General features: G+C 40.3%; 1 protein-coding gene across 1 annotated transcript in view; it reads right to left on the bottom strand.

The window, feature by feature from the left end:
* The window catches only part of LOC103175158 (nuclear matrix constituent protein 1), a 105,495-nt gene extending 99,574 nt beyond the window's left edge, over positions 1-5,921 (bottom strand). Inside the window, exons 1-3 of the mRNA XM_007887969.2 lie at positions 5,743-5,921; positions 4,615-4,757; positions 1,177-1,330 (exon numbers count right to left, since the gene is read on the bottom strand). Coding sequence (XP_007886160.2) covers positions 1,177-1,330; positions 4,615-4,757; positions 5,743-5,862 — 417 coding nt within the window. The 5' untranslated portion in view covers positions 5,863-5,921. The remainder of the gene's footprint in view (positions 1-1,176; positions 1,331-4,614; positions 4,758-5,742) is intronic.
* Positions 5,922-20,314: the final 14,393 nt, after the last annotated feature.

Raw genomic sequence — 20,314 nt, 5'->3', positions numbered from 1 at the left:
TGTTGGCCAGGACAAAATTCCCTTCTCTTTTCAAATAGTGTCACGGGATCTTTAACAGCCACCTGAACAGGCAATCGGGACTTTGATTTAACGTCTCATCCGAAGGACAATACCTCCAACAATGCAACACCCCTCCAGCACTGTTGTGGAGTGTCAGCTTAGAGTATAAACTCTAATTCCCAACATGGGGATTGACCCTATAACCTTGAGAAACAGAGGTGAGAATGCTACCACTGAGCCGGGCTGACATGCAGCCTAATTCATCATTTTTAGGAACTCCAAGAATTCAGAGGCTGCATCACTTTAAATACAAAAACAAAGCTGCAAATATATCTGTTAAGAATGTAATTTAATATTACTGCATATAGCTAAGTCAAGGAACACTACTACACAATTCCAGTGCTGTTTCAAACAAGGGAATGTCTTCCACAGAATGAAATTGATTGGAGTTTAATAATGTTGATTTTTGTAGGAATTAAAAATAAATTTATACTGTCTTTGAACTTTTAAATCTGGCTATTCACTACACCAATTAAGCTACAACTCAGATTACGCTCCTTCTTTCAATGCTTTCTGAATTGTTATGGAAGATAGGTATGAAAGCAATGATGGGTGTTGTGCAGGTTTTGTAGGATGAATTCACCGATCAATGACAGTTAAGTAAGTTTATGAGTGATAATCAGCTTTTTTTACCTGGAATATTAGTACTTGCTTATAAAGCAATAATGTAACATCATGGTTTAAAATATGATTTTTGCACAAACACCATAGCTAAAACGCAATACTAGTCAGTGAATAGTAATCCACAGGACACTCCTACATTTTCTTAGGAGAATCCTAACATGAATTGATTTTTGTTCAGCTGAAATATTTTGAATGGTTTGTTTTATAATCAGACAATTTGGAACATGACATTTTAAAATAAAATGTTTATAACTAATAAATATGAATATGAATGGAGTTCATTTGGGGACTCTTGTCTATTGCACCATTTTTGAAGTTGCAATTCTGTATTATTACTTTTAAATAGCTTACAGTTATCACTTCATAGTCATCTATTTTCCACACAATACTTTAGCAGATTTTCCTCTGAAAAATAAATTTGTCAATTTGCAACAGCTTTAAGTGTTGACTTATTTTTTCTAACAAAATGTTCCATTAAAATCAAAGACTTACATTCGATTCCAAGTTTTCTGCATCGAATTTCAAATCCGAAACTTTCTGATGAAGGTTGGTCAATGCAACTTCGTCTTCTTTCAACTTATACTTTGTATTTATTTCCTGATTAAAGAAATTATCCAAGATATTTTCGGTAGCTCTTAATTCTTTTCTATGAAGTAAATAGACTGTGCATTATTATTAAGCATGTAATAAGCTTTTTTTCTAATTTGTTGTTATTTTGCACAAACATTTTTGTAAATGCATAACAATCAATGAACAACAACAACTTGCATTTATATATCGCCTTTCACACTGGGTCGCGTACCAGAGCACTTACTTCAGTTGCGAAGTCTGTCACCAAGCCAGAGGGAAAAGGAGGGGTTTGGTGACCCAAACAATCAAAAAGGAAGGTCTTTAGGAAGGATTTGAAAATGGAGAGGGAAGGGGCAAGGCGGAGGGATTGAGGGAGTTCCAGAGTTTCGAGCTGTTGTGAGAGAGAAATCACAGCTTACAGACAAGACCAGCTTTTCTGCTCTCATAGAAATGCAACTCTCTGAAATGTCTGAATTCTGAGCTTTCTAAATCACATTTCTGGAAGTTGCTGCATTACTGTTAGATACAGTAGTTTAGAAAAGATATTTGGATTTCATGAACATATTTTATTCAAATCATGTGGAGTCACTTTGCAGTAACTTGTTGTCATGGTTCCCATCGTGCCTCCCTACCATGCCATGTGTTGGACTTATGGAATAACTTTGAATGTGCCCCAGGATCCCTTGGCTGATCCTTCAGCCCACCCTCCCCATTTTATCGGACCAGTTATCCAATCAATTTTACATTGCAAGAACTTACAAGAATTGCTAGAATGTGACTAGTTACGTATTAAGTGGAGTGACACGTAAACCAGAGACCTTTACTACTAATATTTTGAATGGGAATCAGCTGGGATATTGACAACATGGCTACTTAAGTGGCAGTGACTAGTAAAGCCAGCATCTTGCTATCAGGAGTTTACTGCATTATGTTTTATGGTCAGGAGTTTCTTTCCTCTGGTCTAGCATTTAATTAGCATAATACCACTCTACCTCTTCCTAGAGGATACTATTACAGCATATTAGGGAGCTATTATAGAAGTTGTGTGTAAATGCTTGTATACACAGGGATTTAATCAAAAAGGATTGCAGAATTTGTTCAACTAATCTCAGAAACCATTAAAACGTTATTTGTATTATGAGGGTGCAGTAAGGATTATGTAGTATGAGGTGAATTTGGGTTCACGATGAGAGGGTCACAGACGATGTCATCTAAGGAACAAGATATTTTTTGTGAACCTCGTTATATTGAAAAATTACTTTGCTTATCAATCTATAGCACCTTTCACGTCAGGCAATGTGAAGGAGACTTGTTGAGTGCATTATGTTATTGCTTTCCTGCTTAAATCCCTCTTAGTCTGTGAAATCCTTGAGTTAAAAGTGTCAAGAAAATGAAGACTGAGTGTGGTGTTGAACCTTTGACACATGGTACCAGCTGTCTCAAGGGGTGTGAAGGTATGATTGGATGAACCCGTTTGGGAATATGATTGGCTAATCAAGGATTGAACAAAATAACCTTTGAATTCCATTTTTGGGTTGTAATGGTTAGATAGACTAAATTAGGGTATAAAGGAGGGTGGGGGGGGGTAAGCTAAATTTGAGGAGAGAGTAAGATTCTGGGTTGGATTAATACCTGAATTAACACTATTAGCACAATTTAGATCCTTAAACTTTCCCAGAAGAAGTAAAATTGGGTAAGGTCTTCTCTTCTGTGTTTCCCAAGAGGTTTTTGTATAGGGAGGCTCAGTAGTTATTAAAGTATAAGATTTCATGATTTATTAAAGTTTGGTTAAACTCAATACTGTTAAGAAAGTATTTTTAAAGTATTGCCGATGTGTTATTTTTTTGTGTCGTTGTGCCAGATTTGGGAAAGTTATTATTTACTAGTACTTGTCGGAATAAATTTAAATAATTTAAGAGAAATAAAGTGTTGGATGAGGCCTGGGTGAGTGTAAACTTGCTGCAGCTGAATATGGACAAGACGGAAACCATACTCCTTGGCTCCCGTCAACACCTTCACTCCTGTGGATCTATAAACTTCTCAACCTCCCTGAGCTCTCCCTCAGACTCACCGAACCAGTGCGCAATTTAGGCTTCCAGTTCGACTTCCAGCTGTCCTTCCTCCCCCACATCCGGTCCCTGACCAGGGTCGCCTTCTTCCACCTCCGCCACATTACCTGCCTCTGACCGTACCTTAACCCAAATGCAGCCGAAACCCTCGTGCATGCATTTGTCACCTCCCGCTTGGATTACTTCAATGCACTCCTCTCCGATCTCCCCAGCTCCACCATTCACAAAATCCAGCTCATTCAGTTCTCCACCGCCTGCATACTAACCCAGACCAAACTCTGTACCCACATCTCACCAGTTCTGGCCAGGCTCCACTGGCTCCCCATCACCAAACGGATCGACTTCAAGATCCTCACACTCGTGTTCAAAAGCATTCACTCTCTAGCACCTCCCTACCTCTCCAACCTCCTCACTCCCCAATCCACCACCTGGCGCCTACGCTCGACTGGTACACCAGCCTCCTGCTCGTCCCTGGCAAAATCCACCCCACCAACAGAGGTCGCGCTTTCAGCCACTGCTCCCCAAAACTCTGGAACAGTCTCGCTCAATCCCTCCACCTTGCCCTCTCTCCCCTTTTTTCAAGATCCGCCTGAAAATCTTCCTCTTCAACCGTGCTTACAGCCACCCACCACCCACCCCCCCTCCCCCACCGGCTCAGACTCAGGCTCTGCCACTGTTAAGAGCTCTGAGACGCTACCCTGCGTGGATGGAGCTATATAAGTGCGAGTTGTTGTTGTGTTATTGTGTTCTGAGATCACTCTGACTGGACTCATATCTTCAACAAAAATGAGAAGTGAAGCATCGTGACTTTCAGAGTGCACCTGAAAGAAGCGTGTAATTCACAAGTAAATAAAAAAGTTATGATACCGTGACAGCATGATGGAGCAAAAAGAAGTATGATGGCACAAGAATATTATCAATAGAACATCTAGGCTTTCACCTAGTCACTACACTCTGCAGTAAATCCTGTGAAGCACTCTGAGATGTCCTCCTGACGTGAAAGATGCTATACCAATACAAGGATTATTATTGTTATTAACATACAAGTTTACGATATGCGGTGGCAGTCACGGTATCACACAAGGAGAAAATGGCTTAGAATGGCAGGAATATTGAATTGCTTCATTAGAGGTATTGATATAGATGTACAGTTATAGTGCCTATTAACTAAAGAGTCCTTGGAACCCTTATAAAAAATATTCCATCTTTTTATTTTTTCTTGAAAACTTTTCGGCAATAAAAATAAATGCTTTTAAATTAGATGAATTAAAGTTTACCCAAACATTCTTACTCTCGCTCCTCCAATTGTTTACTTAGATTGTCAAGTTGTCCCTGCATCACAGCCCGTTCAAAGTTTGCGTCAGACATCGCATTATCCAAACTCTGTTTCGTTTGTTTAAGTTCCTGAAGAACGTTGGTAAGAGTTTCTGTCACCTAAAAAGTTAAATGGTTGATTGTTGAGACTTCATCAAAATCAATATTGAAAAACATCTGCAAAAGTAGAATTTTAGATTATTTATCACATGTATAGCTTTCTTCTGTCTTTGATAGAAGTTTATCTCCATTAGAAAAAATGGATATTACTGTCACATCACAGAACAAAAGACACCCAGTCAAGAAGCTAATATCATAATAGTGTCATTTTGATTTGGTAATTTTCTTTCACTCTGCTCATAGAAGGCCTTATCCTGAATTCTTATTTCACCAAAGAAGAAAGCTCCAAGACTTTGAGAAACTTATGAACAAAAGAAAATACACAATTGAGAAAGCAGCACTGTTTCAGGAAGAGAATCAAGGATGATCTTGCCAAATTTTCTAAACTGTCTTTGGAAAATTTTTCTGGAGGATTGGATGGTAGTTAATGTAACACACTGACTTGCCCTATATTTTACCTCTCTACGTAAAAAAGGCTCACTAACAAATATTATTTGTGAATACAATAATAATCCTTGCATTTGATATAGCGCCTTATGATGTTTTTGAGGCGTCTCAAAGCACTTCACAGAACATACTGTAAAGTGTAGTGAATGTATATTTTGTGGGCGAAATGCAGCAGCCAATTGCGCACAGGAGTGTCCCATAAACAGTCATGATTGAGTGACCAAATTATTATTTTTGGAAAGATTATTACTCCCAGAAAGCGATCCGCCAATCAACTAAAAACCGTTTTCTTATTTACTGCTAGGTAAACAGAGCCGTGCTGTAAGGAAACTTGCCTAAGGTTTCACCCCACCCGGGAATCAAACCGGGTCCTCTTGCTTATGAGACGAATGCCCTAACCACTTTGCTACAGGATCACATAAATACAGGATAAACATAAATCAACATACAATAGAAGTGCGTTGCCTGTGACATACTAAGACATCTTAAGATAGAAGTAAACATTTTATGAGACATGAATAAAGTCTGTGTTAAATACCTCATTTACTTCATGTTCGGCCTGCTCTGCTAACTTGTCTTCCAATCTCATCTTTTCCTTGAGTAAAGGGCTATTTTTCTTGAAATAGTTTAGATCACCTTCAACAATCTGGTTCATCATTTCTGTGGTAGTGATTTTATTCCTTGTACATGATATGTGACATTTTTACTTGCAATATGCCACTGTAATTCACACAAATCTTGGGCACAGATTTCATGTTCTGTGGGGGGAAAAAAAAGACTTCTTAGCTTTCTTGTTTCACTATTACACTGTTTATGGATCCTTCTCTTCTGTAAAATTCTCAACAGAATTCCAGTGGTGAAGGAGGGTCAAGCAGTGGTACTCAATAACATACTATATAAGAAAATGTGCTCAACTGTAGTTGAGCATGAGTGAGTCAGATCCCAGATGTTATCTGGCTATTTCTGGATGGACTACCCTCCACACACAACACAAACACTTGCATTTTTATAGCGCCCTTCATGCGGTGTAGAGTCTCAGAGCCATAGAATGATCTGAAGGAGGCTGATTGAAATCTGGTCAAACAAGTGCAATATAACCATGAGACAAATATATTCGCCCACTTTTAACTATTTTTCAATGTGTTGATTGTCAGAATCCTTGATAAGAGCACAATATACAACAGAAATACAGAGAAACATTAATTTTCTTTTAAAATTCTGAACAAAAAAATATGAAGTATCAGATGGAGAAATAAACAGCTTGGGTGAAAACGTGCACCATTTCATAGCAGGTTCAATGTTTCACACTTAATTAGTTATAAAATGCTGCATTTTCCATCAATTCCTAAAGTCTGGCCATGAAAGTGAACTCTTCCCTCCAACCTTGCCCTCCCCTAATTGTGGCACAACAGATGTGACTAATTTGGAAACAATTGTGTCGTCATCTTGGCTATAACTAAACATGTTTTTTTTCGATCCTGGAGCTAGCTTTAAGAACTCCTTCAATGGGATAGTGACTGAGTTAAATCAGCAACTGATTTTGACGTATATGCAAATATCAGTCTCTGCAATCAAGAGCAAGGCATGGACATGGATTCAAAATTGATTGCAGGAAAGAAAGTAGAGGGTAATTGTTGGGGAGCTAGGTATAAACAGGCGGGGGCATTAACTGGAGTACCTCAGAGATTATTCCTGGAATCTCTCCCGTATTAATATATATTAATGACCTTGAATCAGAGCCCCAGTGGAAGTAGTTATATTGCAGATGACACCAAATTGGGGCAGTTATGGAATAGAGGAAGCGTCACAGGTATCACCATATATGTACATGGGTTGATGATTGTCAATTGAAGTTCAATACAAATAAATGAAGATACAACATTCCAGAAGTAAAAATAGGAGGCTCATGGACAGAATATAACTTGCAGGGAGGAAAGCTGAAATAATACCTAGGGGTGTTAGTTGACTCATCGCTCATAATGTCAAAACAATTTCTGCAATAATTATCATCAAGATCATGCTATTTGAACCCAACTGCAGATGAGTTGTATTGAACTGACCTCAAAAATGATCTACAAGATTTGAATAAGTTCTTTTAACTTAGTCTAAGTTTATTGACAGCTTCCCATTGACTGATTCAAAGATGAATAACCACACCTAGTCTTTTCCTTCTCTATTAACATGTACCCCTGCAATGTGTTTATTATTTCTAGTTCTAATAATAATAATCCTTGTATTTGATATAGTTCCTTATCACATCTTTGAGACATCTAAAAGCACTTCACAGAATATACTGTAAGGTGATTTGACTATATATGAATTGAAACACAGCAGCCAATTGTGTATAGCATTGCCCCACAAACAGTCATGTGACCAAATTATTATTTAAAAGAAAAAAATCATTTTTTTTTAAAGGGATTATTACCCCTGGAAAAGCGATTCACCAATTGATTAACAACCAGGTTCCGGCTTACTGCTTGGTGAACAGAGGGGTGTGGAATATGGAAACTTGCCTAAGGTTTCGCCCTGCCCGTGAATCGAATATGCCTTTGAAACAGACATTTTAAGTACAAAGGTGTACCATCCAGACCATCTTGTCTCGACCATTACCTCCTTTATTTTAAGTTGCCCTATTTATTAATACCGCTTTCCAGCTGTTTCCCCTAACCTGCCACTCCTTGGCCCATCTCCTTAATTGGTTTAGATCTTCCGGATAGGTTAACACATTATGGTTGCTGCACCGTTTCCAGCATCATCTGACCCTTAAATCTAGCCTTGCCTCTCTCAGTGGCTGTTATAATTATTAATCAAGTTGCTGGATGGTGTACTGTTTGACAGCAGAGCGTGATTTCAGGAGTCAGAGGCTCCTGCAGGAAGTCCCACTACATAAAAACAGATCTTAAGCCAATTAATCAAGGAGTGAACTGTAAGTAGTTAGAACAAAATCCACAATGAAAAGCTGTACCACATTGCAATGTCTTAAAAGAGAAAGCAAACAGAAATAGAGATTTATAAACCATAAAAGTGAGGGATGGGAAAGAAAGGGAAAAAACGTGTACTTTCAATGTGTAAATACAGGTTTAGAGTTGCAAAGGAAATTTCAGAACAGATATCCAGAAAATATTTATTTACCCAGAGGTTATATTAACATTTAAGAGTAATACAGTTGCCCCAATTTGGTGTCATCTACAATATAACTATCTCCACTGGGTTTCAGTATCAAGGTCAATAACCTTGAAACATTAACCTTGATACAAGAGACGGGAGGAATACCAGTACGAACCCCTGGAATTCCACTTAATACCTCCACCTGAAATTTATGAAGAAAATTCAGCAACAATTAACAAATAGTAAGAATGAAAAAAACAATCTGATGTTTTAGCCTCTGATACATTTTTATGACTGCACTAATGTTTTACTTTGAATCATTCTCTTGTTTACATTATCTCCTGACAACTATTTGTGGTTACATTATCTTGTAATGTTTTTAGCTATTGAGCAGATTTAATGATCTATACATCAATAAACCATATAAAACAAAATTACTGTGGTTTGTTCTTTCACTGACAATGTTATCACCAAGGCTGTAATACTTGCCAGAACATATAAAATAAAATTTTGGTTGAATTGTGGTTCTAATACCTTTCTGCACAGCTTCAGGGAGCTTTTTAATCCACCAGAGTGAGAGTTTATCAATTTTCTTTTTCAGAGCTGACACCTGCAGTTTCTCTTTCTTTACGGAATTCTCCACTTCCTCGCGATCAGTATCTAGTCGCTCGATCAAGTCATTCATCTGTGATAAGATGCTCCTAGCTTCCTGATGCAAAGCTCTGAGTGGATCGCCTTCTGTATTACAAGAAGCAAGCATAGTGATTACAAAGGCAGTCAGAAGTTTTGCTCTAAATCAATTAAAAAATGTAGGATCAAGACATTAATCATAAATATAAGGGCTTCAATCAGACATGTGCAGTCATGATTCGGATTTTCACCCTGCAACTACTCATTACTAGATTTCAAATTCCATAAGTTGAAACTCCCATTCTGACAATACATAATAAGCGGTCACCTCTTTCTCACTCTCTGCTGAGAGGTCAGTTTAAGAGGAATTCAGAATGATCTGGAGCCCAGACGTCTTCCAAGTAAATACAAACAATTCTGCCAGGAACCCAAAATCTCATCACATGATCACCCTTCAGGAATCAGAATTTATAACCAAAAATGGTTATCGGCATTCCCATTCACCAAGAATTTTATTTTATCCATCAAAATGTTCAAACAGATGAAATCTCAAGTCATTTAATTCATGAACACTGCAGTGAAGTTTTTGAATACATAGCTGCTTGATTCAGTTAGTTTCTTAATCCTTGTTTTTCTATACAATTGCTTTCAAGAGCTGAATTATCTCTAGTCCATAATAAAAAAATTATGTTCCTTGTACACATTTCTATTTTATAAATAGCACAATGCAAAAATAATTAACAGGTCTAAAATGACAACTGGAAATAAAACAATTTTAAAAGAAATATATTATCTAATAAAGACAAATCGGAATTGTACAATTATTTATAGGCTTTTAATAAACACCGCAAACTGTAAAATATCCAGTGTTTGTAGCAGAAACAAAGCTTGATGAAGAATAAGACTAGTGCACCTTGTAATATTCTAAGCAAATACATTTTTACATTTTCAATTAAAATAGCACTTCGTTATTCACATCTCATTCAAATGTTTCTTTATAACTTTGAAAAGCATACCTGTTGCAATAAGTTTTACGCCCTCAATACACAACTCAGTAGAAGTCCCTTGTCCTTGATCAGTTTTGGCATCACTATAGAAAACAGTAGTGCATCAGAATGTTGACAAACACTGTAGCCACATCATGTTCATCTAACTTGTCTGTTTATTAACTGTAATTTTATAGTGTATTAGTACACATTCTGCAATGAACACAAGTGATTTTCAATACTATAGAATAATGTTTTGGTACTGCAAAACGCATTGTTACACATTTCTTACAATGTTTCCACAGCTATAACAAAATTGGAGTCTCCATTCTAAAGCTTCTCATTTCTTCAAAAAATATTTTAAACAAAGTAAATTCATTTTGCTCATGAAACATTTCAAGTCCAAGGACTAAGGGGCTATTCTTTCCCCATTTTAAGTTTACAGATGAGGAATACCTCCCATTATATTTCTAGACCAACTAAATCAGGATGCCAAGGTCTGGATTCTCTATTTAAGAAAGGCCCGCAGGCTGCATAAGCAATATTTTGTGTTTCCCTTCCGGAAACATAACAACATTTACAAAGCGCCTTTTTCATGTTGGAAGGACATCTTGACACTATCAGCTTGGCACCTGAGCTGGGGGTGGGAGCCGACAGAGTTGGGATGGGAAGGGAAAAGATGACTGAAAGCGTAGTCAAAGAGTTAGGTCTTGACGTGCCTTGAAGGAGTGGAGGGAAGGAGTCGAGGGGACGGAATGGAACTGTCCCTCCAGGATGGAACTCCAGAGAGTGGGGGCAAAATGGTGATGGGGTGGGGGGACATGAAGCAAGCTGGGGTTTACTTTGCAAAGGGAATGGCCAGATCGGGAGGTCACAGAAATAGGGTGGGATGGGAGGTGGAATGAAGGATGAGGTTTTCACTCTTTCTCAATGTCTTTCTGATCTCTCCCTCTCTCAATCACTCTCTCTATCCCTCTCTCACAGTCTCTCTCTTTCACTTCCCCTTTCTTACCTCTCTCTCACACACACACACTCTTCCTCCTCCCTAGAATGCTGGAAATGATCTCGGGAGGGATAAGATCACCAGCCGGGCCAGATGCTGCCCGCCAGTTGGACGACGATGAGCTAAATAGTCATTATCTGCTCTACTCACCTCAGAGGGGTCACTTTTTGTTCTTTGGAAAGTAGATTGTAGGCTTTTGGCTGATTCAATTCTGTAAACTACAAGAAAAGGTCAGAATGAATAAAATCACATTTTAGCAAAAAGAAGAAACAGGAAATAAGATCATCCAGAACTCTGTAGCTCGTGCCTATCCCACACTAGGCTCCGTGACCCCACCAGCCCCACCCTCGCCCGGCTCCACTGGTTCCCCATCCCCCAGAGGATAGAATTCAAAATCCTCCTCCACGTCCATCACCTCAAGGCTCGATTATGGAAATTCCCTCATCGGCCTTCCCAACTCTTCCCTTCACAAGCTGCAGATCATCCAAAATTCTGCAGCTCGTGTACTCTCGCGCACCAGACTCTGTGACCCCATCACTCCCACCCTTGCCCGACTCCCCATCCCTCAGAGGATCGAATCCAAGATCTTCGTCCTCACTTTCAAAGCCATTCATGGCCTTGCCCCCTCCTACCTCTCTGACCTGCTGACTCCCTACCAACCTGCCCGCTGCCTCCGTTCAGCGGGCTCCGGCCTGCTCCATGTCTCTCGCCCGACCCGCCCTACCATCAGTAGTCGGGTTTTCAGCCTCTCTGCCCCCACACTCTGGAACTCCATCCCACGGTCCCTTCGCCTCGCTTCCTCCCTTGCCTCCTTCAAGGTTGGTCTCAAGACCCTCCTCTTTGATCGTGCCTTCGGTCGCCCTCCTACCTCTGCCTTCCCTCACCCTTACCTCCCCACCTCCATGCCTCGTTCCCTCCTTTGCCTCCTTGAAGAGGTGTCTCAAAACCCTCCTCTTCGAATGAGCCTTCAGCCATCCTCCTATCCTCCCTGTCTTTCATGCTCCCTGATCCCGACCCCCAGCTTAAGTCCAAATCCCTTACTGTCCAGCGCCTTGGGACGTCCTCCCAACGTGAAAGGCGCTACATAAATGTAATTTGTATTATATAATTTATATGTTCTTAAGTTGGTCTCGAAAAAATATTATTATTTGCAATTTAAGATCCTAGTTCCAGTTTTGAGCTGCCTATCCTCAAGTTTTCAGTTTATATTTTGAATGACTATCAGTGTTAATGTGGTTGTGAAACATAATACCGTATCATGCAGCAGTAGGGAGAAAGGTTTGATACTAATCTTCTTAAGGCTAACACTATGAAGAGATTTAGACTTCAGGTGCCTTGCACAGGGTGAAAGGCGACATGAAAGGCGCTATATAAATGGAAATTTGTTGTTGAAAGAGCATTGGTAAAATCATGCCTTTTGGCATCTAGTTCAGAATGACACCGATAGATTCAGTAACAAAAAAAAACGAAAGTAGTTGACAAGCATATGCTCAAAACGAAAGGAGTTTAAACATATAAAACTGTTTTAATTTGAAAAATGAAATACACCAAAACGAGTGATTGTTACTACTCAGGAGACACTTGGCAAAAATACAAATTGATGGAGACCTACACACCTTCTTGGTCTCTTGTTACACATGGCCCAACAAAACTACTGAGAGCTCAGTCGGATAGACAAGTGGAATGGAACAGATGCAGAGTTGGTGAGGCAAACAAAGCACAAAGAAAGAATGTATTAAATGCTCTTATTGCTTGTGAATTACAGTTCTCAAGGTTTTTTCATGCAAGCAATTCTTTTGAAAGACGAACAGAACTAAGAAATGTATGTACATTCATGCTGTGTACATTCTGCAAGAACAAGACATGAATATTAAAATCCTTCTTTTGGCTCAATTTCATCCTTCAGATGAAAGAGAAAAGTATATACTGCGTTATATATATATCTCACCGTTACAGAATTACTAAAATTGCACTTCACATCTACACTAAAGAGAACAGACCTGCAACATTAAGGAGCAGCATGTTCAGGTTTTTTTTAGAAACACTGGTATCATATATGCACAAGTATCCTTAATTTTCTCCCAACTTAAATTATGCATTGTGATAGATAATCAAGGTTCCACCATAATTAAATCTTTACGCTTGTAACTGTACTAAGAAAATTTGGACAAAATCAGATTGGTCACAGTTGATAAAAGATCCATCCATTGGATTATGGTGAAAACATTCTGTCACAGCCATGCTCACCTCTACCTACAACAAAAACAAATTGCATTTGTGTAGCGTCTTTCACATCAGGAGGAAGTCCCAAGGATGTCTGATCACAAATAATCAGACTTTTCTTATATAGAGAAAGATACACACTAATCTATATCATAGTTTTGGACAACAACTTAACTTTGATCAGCTAAAATCCCTTTACAGAGACATGTTAGTAATAGAATTAAGGACTCACAAATCGTTTACATTTTCTGAAATTTGATTAATAGAAATGACTGCACCGTAACAAAAGCTCCTACTCTAGAAATTGTTGCCATAATTGTCCTCTTTCATGTTTGATTTAAAAATATGTCCTTAATGTGCAATTTATTTACAAACAAGGTATTGACTGTTTGTGAATTACTAGATGTTTTGAAAAATAATCTACAGCTAGTCAGCAGAAAATTCCACGATAACTAATGTACTTTCAAAATGAACTCTGCTTTTCCAAATAGTACCTGCTTGAACCATTCTTCAATCTTGGCTTCCAGTTCATTAATGTGCCAAACAACTTGACAGGCAGATAATGATGCCGTTTGTACCAATTTATAGTTGCGACATGTGGTAGAATTGGATTGGAAAGAAACTTTCCTCACTGTGGTGAAAGAAAAGCAGATCCAAATATATACATTTTTAGGCCCATCTTAGCAGCATTTACACTTAAGTAATCGAAAGATTATGCATCTGTCATTATGAATTGTTTTTTAAGACAATCATCTAAAATGTGCTATAAAGGAATTGATGCACAAACCTCTGAAGTTAGGTAAGTACCATACATCCTTCCAGGACGAGTATACACTCCTTTCCTTACATAAGGAAATTTCCATGCATAGTTGCATGCTTATGTGGAACTCTCATTCTGGTTTTGATACTGTTAAGTATGGTATAGAGTTTCCACGTGTCAGACAATTTGGCTGACCAAAAAAAATGCCTATCATTATACAGTATATGTGCACAGTTTCGATGAACACTTATGCATTTCAACAAATTTGAAATAATGCTTCCAGCAAAAACTGCATTGGCCGAAGTTGTTAAAACATCCACAACTCCAATGTATTTTTTAAGAAGTTGTGCTCCATTTATACCATACATTTAATAATAATAACCCTTGCATTTGATATAGCGCTTTTCATGTCTTCTAGACGTCTCAAAGCGCTTCACAGAATAGACTGTAAAGTGAATTTACTGTATATTTGTGGGCGAAATGCAGCAGCCAATTGCTCACAGCAGCACCCTACAAACAATCGTGGATTGAAATGACCAAATTATTATTGCTTTTTTTGAGGGATTATTATCAGGCGTGTGGAGTAAGGAAACTTGCCCAAGGTTTCACCCTGCCGGAATTGAACCCAGGTCTCTCAGTTGCAAAGCGAGGGTTCTAACCACTGAGCTACACAACTCCACAACAACATTTGGCAACAAACCACCAGAATTGTAGCAAAATAAATAGAGTGAGTAAGGGACTGAGGAACTGCAAATCACAAGAGACCGATTCCCAACACCGTCTGCAAGTAATGGTTTCAGGAACAGTGCAATTTGCACTCACAAATACATCTATGAATCCCAAGTGGCTCTCTACCATCATCCATTTTCTAAAAAAATCACACATGTTTTTCTATAATATTAAAAAATATATGATTCAGTGCTTTGTGCAAATGCCAGGTTGAGTTTAGAAGAGCAGAGCTTTCCAGAAAAATTGTATATTGAACTTGGATCTATTAAATAATTCTTCATCTGGATGTCAGTAATCATATTTGTAACACTTTAAAGACTTCAAGACTATTTTTGCAACCCTGCTGAGCACAATTTGCTGCTGTATTTTACCCACAAATTATAAAGTCAATTCACTTTACAGTATAATCTGTGAAGCGCTTTGAGATGTTTCGAAGATGTGATAAGGCACTACATCAAATACAAGTATTATTATTATTCAGAATACTGCAAAGTTTATTATATTTATTTGTGGAGCACACTTTACAAGAAGTGTATGTTGTTTTTCAACAAACAATCAAATATCTGAAATGTTCTTTTACACGATAAGTGTTTACTTCAAGAATAGCAATGAAGAACTGTATTGTTCACTCTGCTGCTAGTCTATTTTTACCTTGTAAGCTCACAAACTTTCAATGAAACTGTTGAAATTGTGGGAGCAAATTAAAATATTCTAAATAGTTGTTGCTGCTCCATATAAAAAAATCTTTCACATGGGATGTAGGAATGAGGGCATGTTAACAACATTCTTCTTGGTGGTTAGAGTTGCTGCTGGAAACCAATTTAGGATCAACTCAAACTGCAACAGGAATTCAAGAAAACATGCTATTCAAGAAAACAACAACAACTTGGATTTATATAGTGCTCTCCACGCCGGATGGCGTCTCAGAGCGCTTCACAGTTTCGGATCCCGGGACCAAGCCAGGGGAAGGGGGGGAAGGTGACCAAAGGTGCGGTCGAAAAGAAAGATCTTCAGCAGAGATCTGAAAATGGAAAGGGAGGGAGCGAGACGAAGGGAGTGAGGAAGGTAGTTCCAGAGCCTCGGGGCATAGTGGCTGAAGGTACGGCCGCCGAGGGTGGAGCGGAGGACTGAATGAGTTGGATTTTATGGATGGTAGTGGATGGGAGACCGGCAAGGAGGGCATTGGAGTAGTCCAGCTGAGAGGTGACAAAGGCATGGACCAGAGTTTCAGCGGCTTTTGGGGAGAGGTATTGGCGGAGACGGGAGATGTGACGGAGGTGGAAAAAGGCGGTGCTGGTAAGGGACCAGATGTGGGGGAGGAAGGATAATTGGGGGTCGAACTTGACGCCCAGGTTGCATACGGGTTCGGAGAGTTTTAGGGGGAGGTTGGGTAGGTGGAGGAGGTGAGAACCATGAGATTTTAGACGTTGACGAGAGCTGAAGAGTATGGCTTCTGTCTTGTCAACGTTCAGCTGAAGGAAGTTTGCGCTCATCCAGCCCCTGAGGTCTGACAGGCAGGCTGACAGAACATCAGGGGACTGGGGGTCGCAAAGAGAGGTGGAAAAGTAGAGTTGGGTGTCATCTGCATACATGTGGAAATATACCCCATGTCTGTGGATGACATCCCCAAGAGGGAGCATATAGATCAGAAAGAGGAGGGGGCCAAGGATGGATCCTTGAGGTACCCCACAGGTGACTGGGTGAGAGCGGGAGGAGAAGCAGTTTATGCAGATGCACTGCTGACGGTTTGTGAGGTAGGACTCGAACCAGGTAAGTGCGGTCCCACTGAGGTGGATGACGGAGGAAAGGCGGTGGAGGAGGATGGCGTGATCGACTGTGTCGAACGCAGCGGAGAGGTCCAGGAGGACAAGGAGGCAGAGGGAGCCCTGGTCACAGATAGAGAGGATGCCGTTTGTGACTTTCACAAGCGCAGTCTCTGTAATGTGGGCAGGGCGGAAACTGGATTGGAGGGGTTTGAAGAGGGAGTGGGAGGAGAGGTGTGTGCGGAGTTGGTTGGCCACAACCTGTTCTGGAGCTTTTGAGAGGAAGGGCAGGTTAGAAATAGGGTGGTAGTGGCTGGGGTTTGAAGGATCTAGGGAGGATTTTTTCAGGAGGGGGTGATGACAGCAGTTTTGAAGGGTGCAGGGACTGATAAGGAGGAGAGGGACTGGTTGATTATGTCAGCCAGTAGTGGGCAGAGGAGGGGTAGCTGGGTGACCAGTAAGTTGGTGGGGAGGGGGTCGAAGCAGCAGGTTGTGGGTTTCATGGAGGTGATGGTGGGTGAGAGGGAGGAGGGAGAGATGGGGAGGAAAGAGTGTAGAAAGGGGGTGGTGGTAGGAGAAGATGATGAGGAAGGTGAGGGGGGTAGAGAGGGTGTGGTGGTGGGTGACAAGGGGCAGGTGGATGAGGCTGCCTGGCAGATGTTCAGCATTTTAGCAGAAAAGAAGTCCATGACCTCCTCGCACTTGGCATTTGATGTGAAGAGTGAGGAGGCCTGAGGGGTGGCACGGAGGAGCTAGTAGGTGGTGGAAAAAAGGATTTTGGGATTGTGTTTGGCCTCCAAGATGGTGTTGGAGTAAAAGGCTGTGCGTGTCAAAGAACGGTGGTAGCTGTGGAGATGCTCGAGCCACAGTTGGCGGTGAACTGTCAGGCCAGTTTTCCGCCATCTGCGCTCGAGCAAACAGGTTTGAGATTTTTGGCGGCGGAAATGGTTGTTGTACCAGGGGAATCGGGTGGGTTTGGAGATGGTCCTGGATTTTAGGGGGACGAGGGAGTTGAAGGTGGAGGAGAGGCGATCATGGAGCAGCTGGACGGCTGCTTCAGGATCTCCGCGGATGGAAGACCAGACGGATAGGATGTCTAATGATGAGAGAGCCTTTGTGAGTGTCTCAGGGGGTAGCCTTTTCCAAGGGCGGTAGAGGATGGTTGAGGGCTTGGTGGAGGAGAGAGGGATGTGAGAGGAGAAGGAGATGAAAAAGTGGTCCGAGATGGCCTTGTCCACTAAGCTAAGGTCGGAAATGTCAAGGCCGTGGGTGGTGATGAGGTCAAGTGCATGACCACGGTTGTGGGTAGGTGAGTTTATAAGTAGTGTAAGGTTAAGGGAGGAGAGGAGGGCAGTGAAATCAGCAGAAGTGGTGCAGGGGGAGTTTAGGTGGAGGTTGAAATCGCCCATTATGAGTAGGCGCTCGGAGCAGAGAGACAGGAAAGAGAGGAGAGTGGAGATGTCTGTGTGGAAGGAGCCGGAAGGTTTAGGGGGACGGTAAACAAGGAGGATTTTCAAAGGGAGAGAGGGGTGGAAAAGGGTGAGGTGCTCAAAAGAGGGGAAGCAGCCAGAGGAGTAGGGGGTGGGGCCAAGGGAGGCTTTGAAGATGAGGGCCACCCCGCCGCCACGTTGGTTTGGACAGGGGGTGTGGTGGAAAGTGTAGCCTGGAGGGGAGGCTTCCACTAGGGGTACGGTGCATTGGGGGAGAGCCAGGTTTCGGTGAGCCCAAGGATGTCAAGGTGCTCGTCCAGGATGAGGTCGTGGATGGTGAGGGCTTTGTTTGAGAGGGAACGGACATTTTGAAGGGAAATCCGGGTGGGTTTGCTGGAGGGGGGAGGGAGGAGAGAGTGATGCGGAGAGGATTTTGGGGTGTATAGGAGAGATGGTTGTGGAGAGTGGAGAGTTGGGGAGGGTACGTGTGAGAGAGGGGGAAGTTGGGTTTGCCTTAGACGTAGAGGACGGTGGGAGGAGAGACATTTAGGGGTTGGCTCGGGTTGGGGTGGCAGCCAAAACACGCACGCAGAGACCGGGAGCGAGTGATCAGTGGGACGGCATCAGCCCTCAAGCCCCTCTCTCCCTCAGGCATCAGCCCTCAGGCAAAAGGAATCCTACCTGAGGAACAAATATTTGGTAATATCTTATTGAAGCCATTAATTTATGGCAAATTCTCGAACTACAAATCCATTACAGAATTTTTAAAAAATTAATGTGGAGAAAATAATGCAATTTTTTGCATAGTTTCGCCACAGCCTATATAGATAGATAGACAAGAACAGGATAGGTCATGAAGCTAGTCCAGCCTGTTCCAACATTTTATTAGATCATGGCATACTTTTTAATTTCATTTCCCTACCTTTTTTCCATATCCATTTGAAATATCTATTATACCAGTCAATACAATTTCAATCAATATATATTTTTACCTAATGTATAGGTTCTAATTATTGAAAGCATAAGATTTGAAATTACAAGAAAATTATTCTATAACAAGCTTCTTACCTTTTACATATTTTTCTTCTTCAGAGGGATTGTTTAATAGTTTTACTTCAGTCATTATGTAGAGGTTTGAAAATGAGTTTCCTATACACACCAAAATAGTTTTAAAAGTTATTACATCAAAGTAAAATGTAACCCATGTTGAAGGGGTATAAAGTCCCCAATAATCCTGGCATTATAAAATGTCTCACAAAACAAATTATACTGCTACATGTGAAGAAAAGTGACATTAACCAACTTTCCTTTACCCCATAAAATTAGGAAATATACTGATAACTGCAATTACATTTGAAGATATTGAGACAAATACTACTGACAAATATGCTAATACCACAGTATAGGCTAAGGTAGAACACAAAAACAAAACATGTAGTACAGATTCACTGGGATATTGGGTAATGGAAAGTTTCAGTTATAAAGACAGACTTGAAGTTTGGGCTTTTTCATCAGAACCAATAAGATTAAGAGTTAAAGGGTCTTCAACACTATAAAGCATTATGATATGGTGAGTAGTTAAATACATTGTTTCCATTAGTTGGCAAGACACTAACAAGAGGGCATACTTTTACGTTAATGCAAAATTAATTTTGGGGAAAATTATAAAAAAACTATTCACAAGCTTTTCGTAATTGGAATTCTCTGCCACAAACCGTTGTTGAAACACAGTTCATAAATTCTTTTAAAATGGAATTAGATAGATACATGAAAAAGATTAAAAGGTATGAGAAGCAAACAGGAGAATTGGGTTAGACTACAAGACTCCTGTGGAGGATGAAACACCAACACAGACCTGATCTGTTTCTGTGTTCTAACATTCTATGATTCTGTAATCCATTGATGATTAAAGAATGAGTTTAGTCAATTGCTTGGGTCATGAAAACCTTAAAATGTTTTTTCATAAGAGTAAAACTCACCCAAGTCGTATCAGTCGGGATTATAACATTTAATATGACTTGCGCAAAGTATGAGTTACAGGCAGACTTGTAGAAATCAGATTTTATATGATTAACACATGACAGTAAACAAGTACCTTGTTTTCTGTGCTTGTTTCAATGAAGTACACTGTACTGCACATGCACTACTTCATTACCGTAGCTGGTAAGTGGGTATGCAGTGTCGGGTCAAGACTATATTTTGCACACTTGTTTCAAATGGAACACTGTGCATGTGTACTTCAATGCAGTCATTAAGTGGACATATGGTAACGGGGTAAGACACTATGGATTTGTACTTCAATGCAGCGATTATCCGACATATAAAGAGACGACACATTACTGTTTAAATTTTGTCCCCAATTGACACAGACGCATTGTATTCTTGTTACCTAACTATATGTCCTTACCACGGGATCTTTTTCTCATAAAAAGTTGTTGTCTTCAATTGAAGCTTTTTCTTCTCCTGACGAGATTCAAA

This window comes from Callorhinchus milii, unplaced genomic scaffold, assembly GCF_018977255.1.
Source record: "Callorhinchus milii isolate IMCB2004 unplaced genomic scaffold, IMCB_Cmil_1.0 Scaffold2, whole genome shotgun sequence".
Taxonomy (NCBI): Eukaryota; Metazoa; Chordata; class Chondrichthyes; order Chimaeriformes; family Callorhinchidae; genus Callorhinchus; species Callorhinchus milii.
Note: the sequence above shows the minus strand (reverse complement) of the source record. Positions and strands in the feature narration are given on the sequence as shown.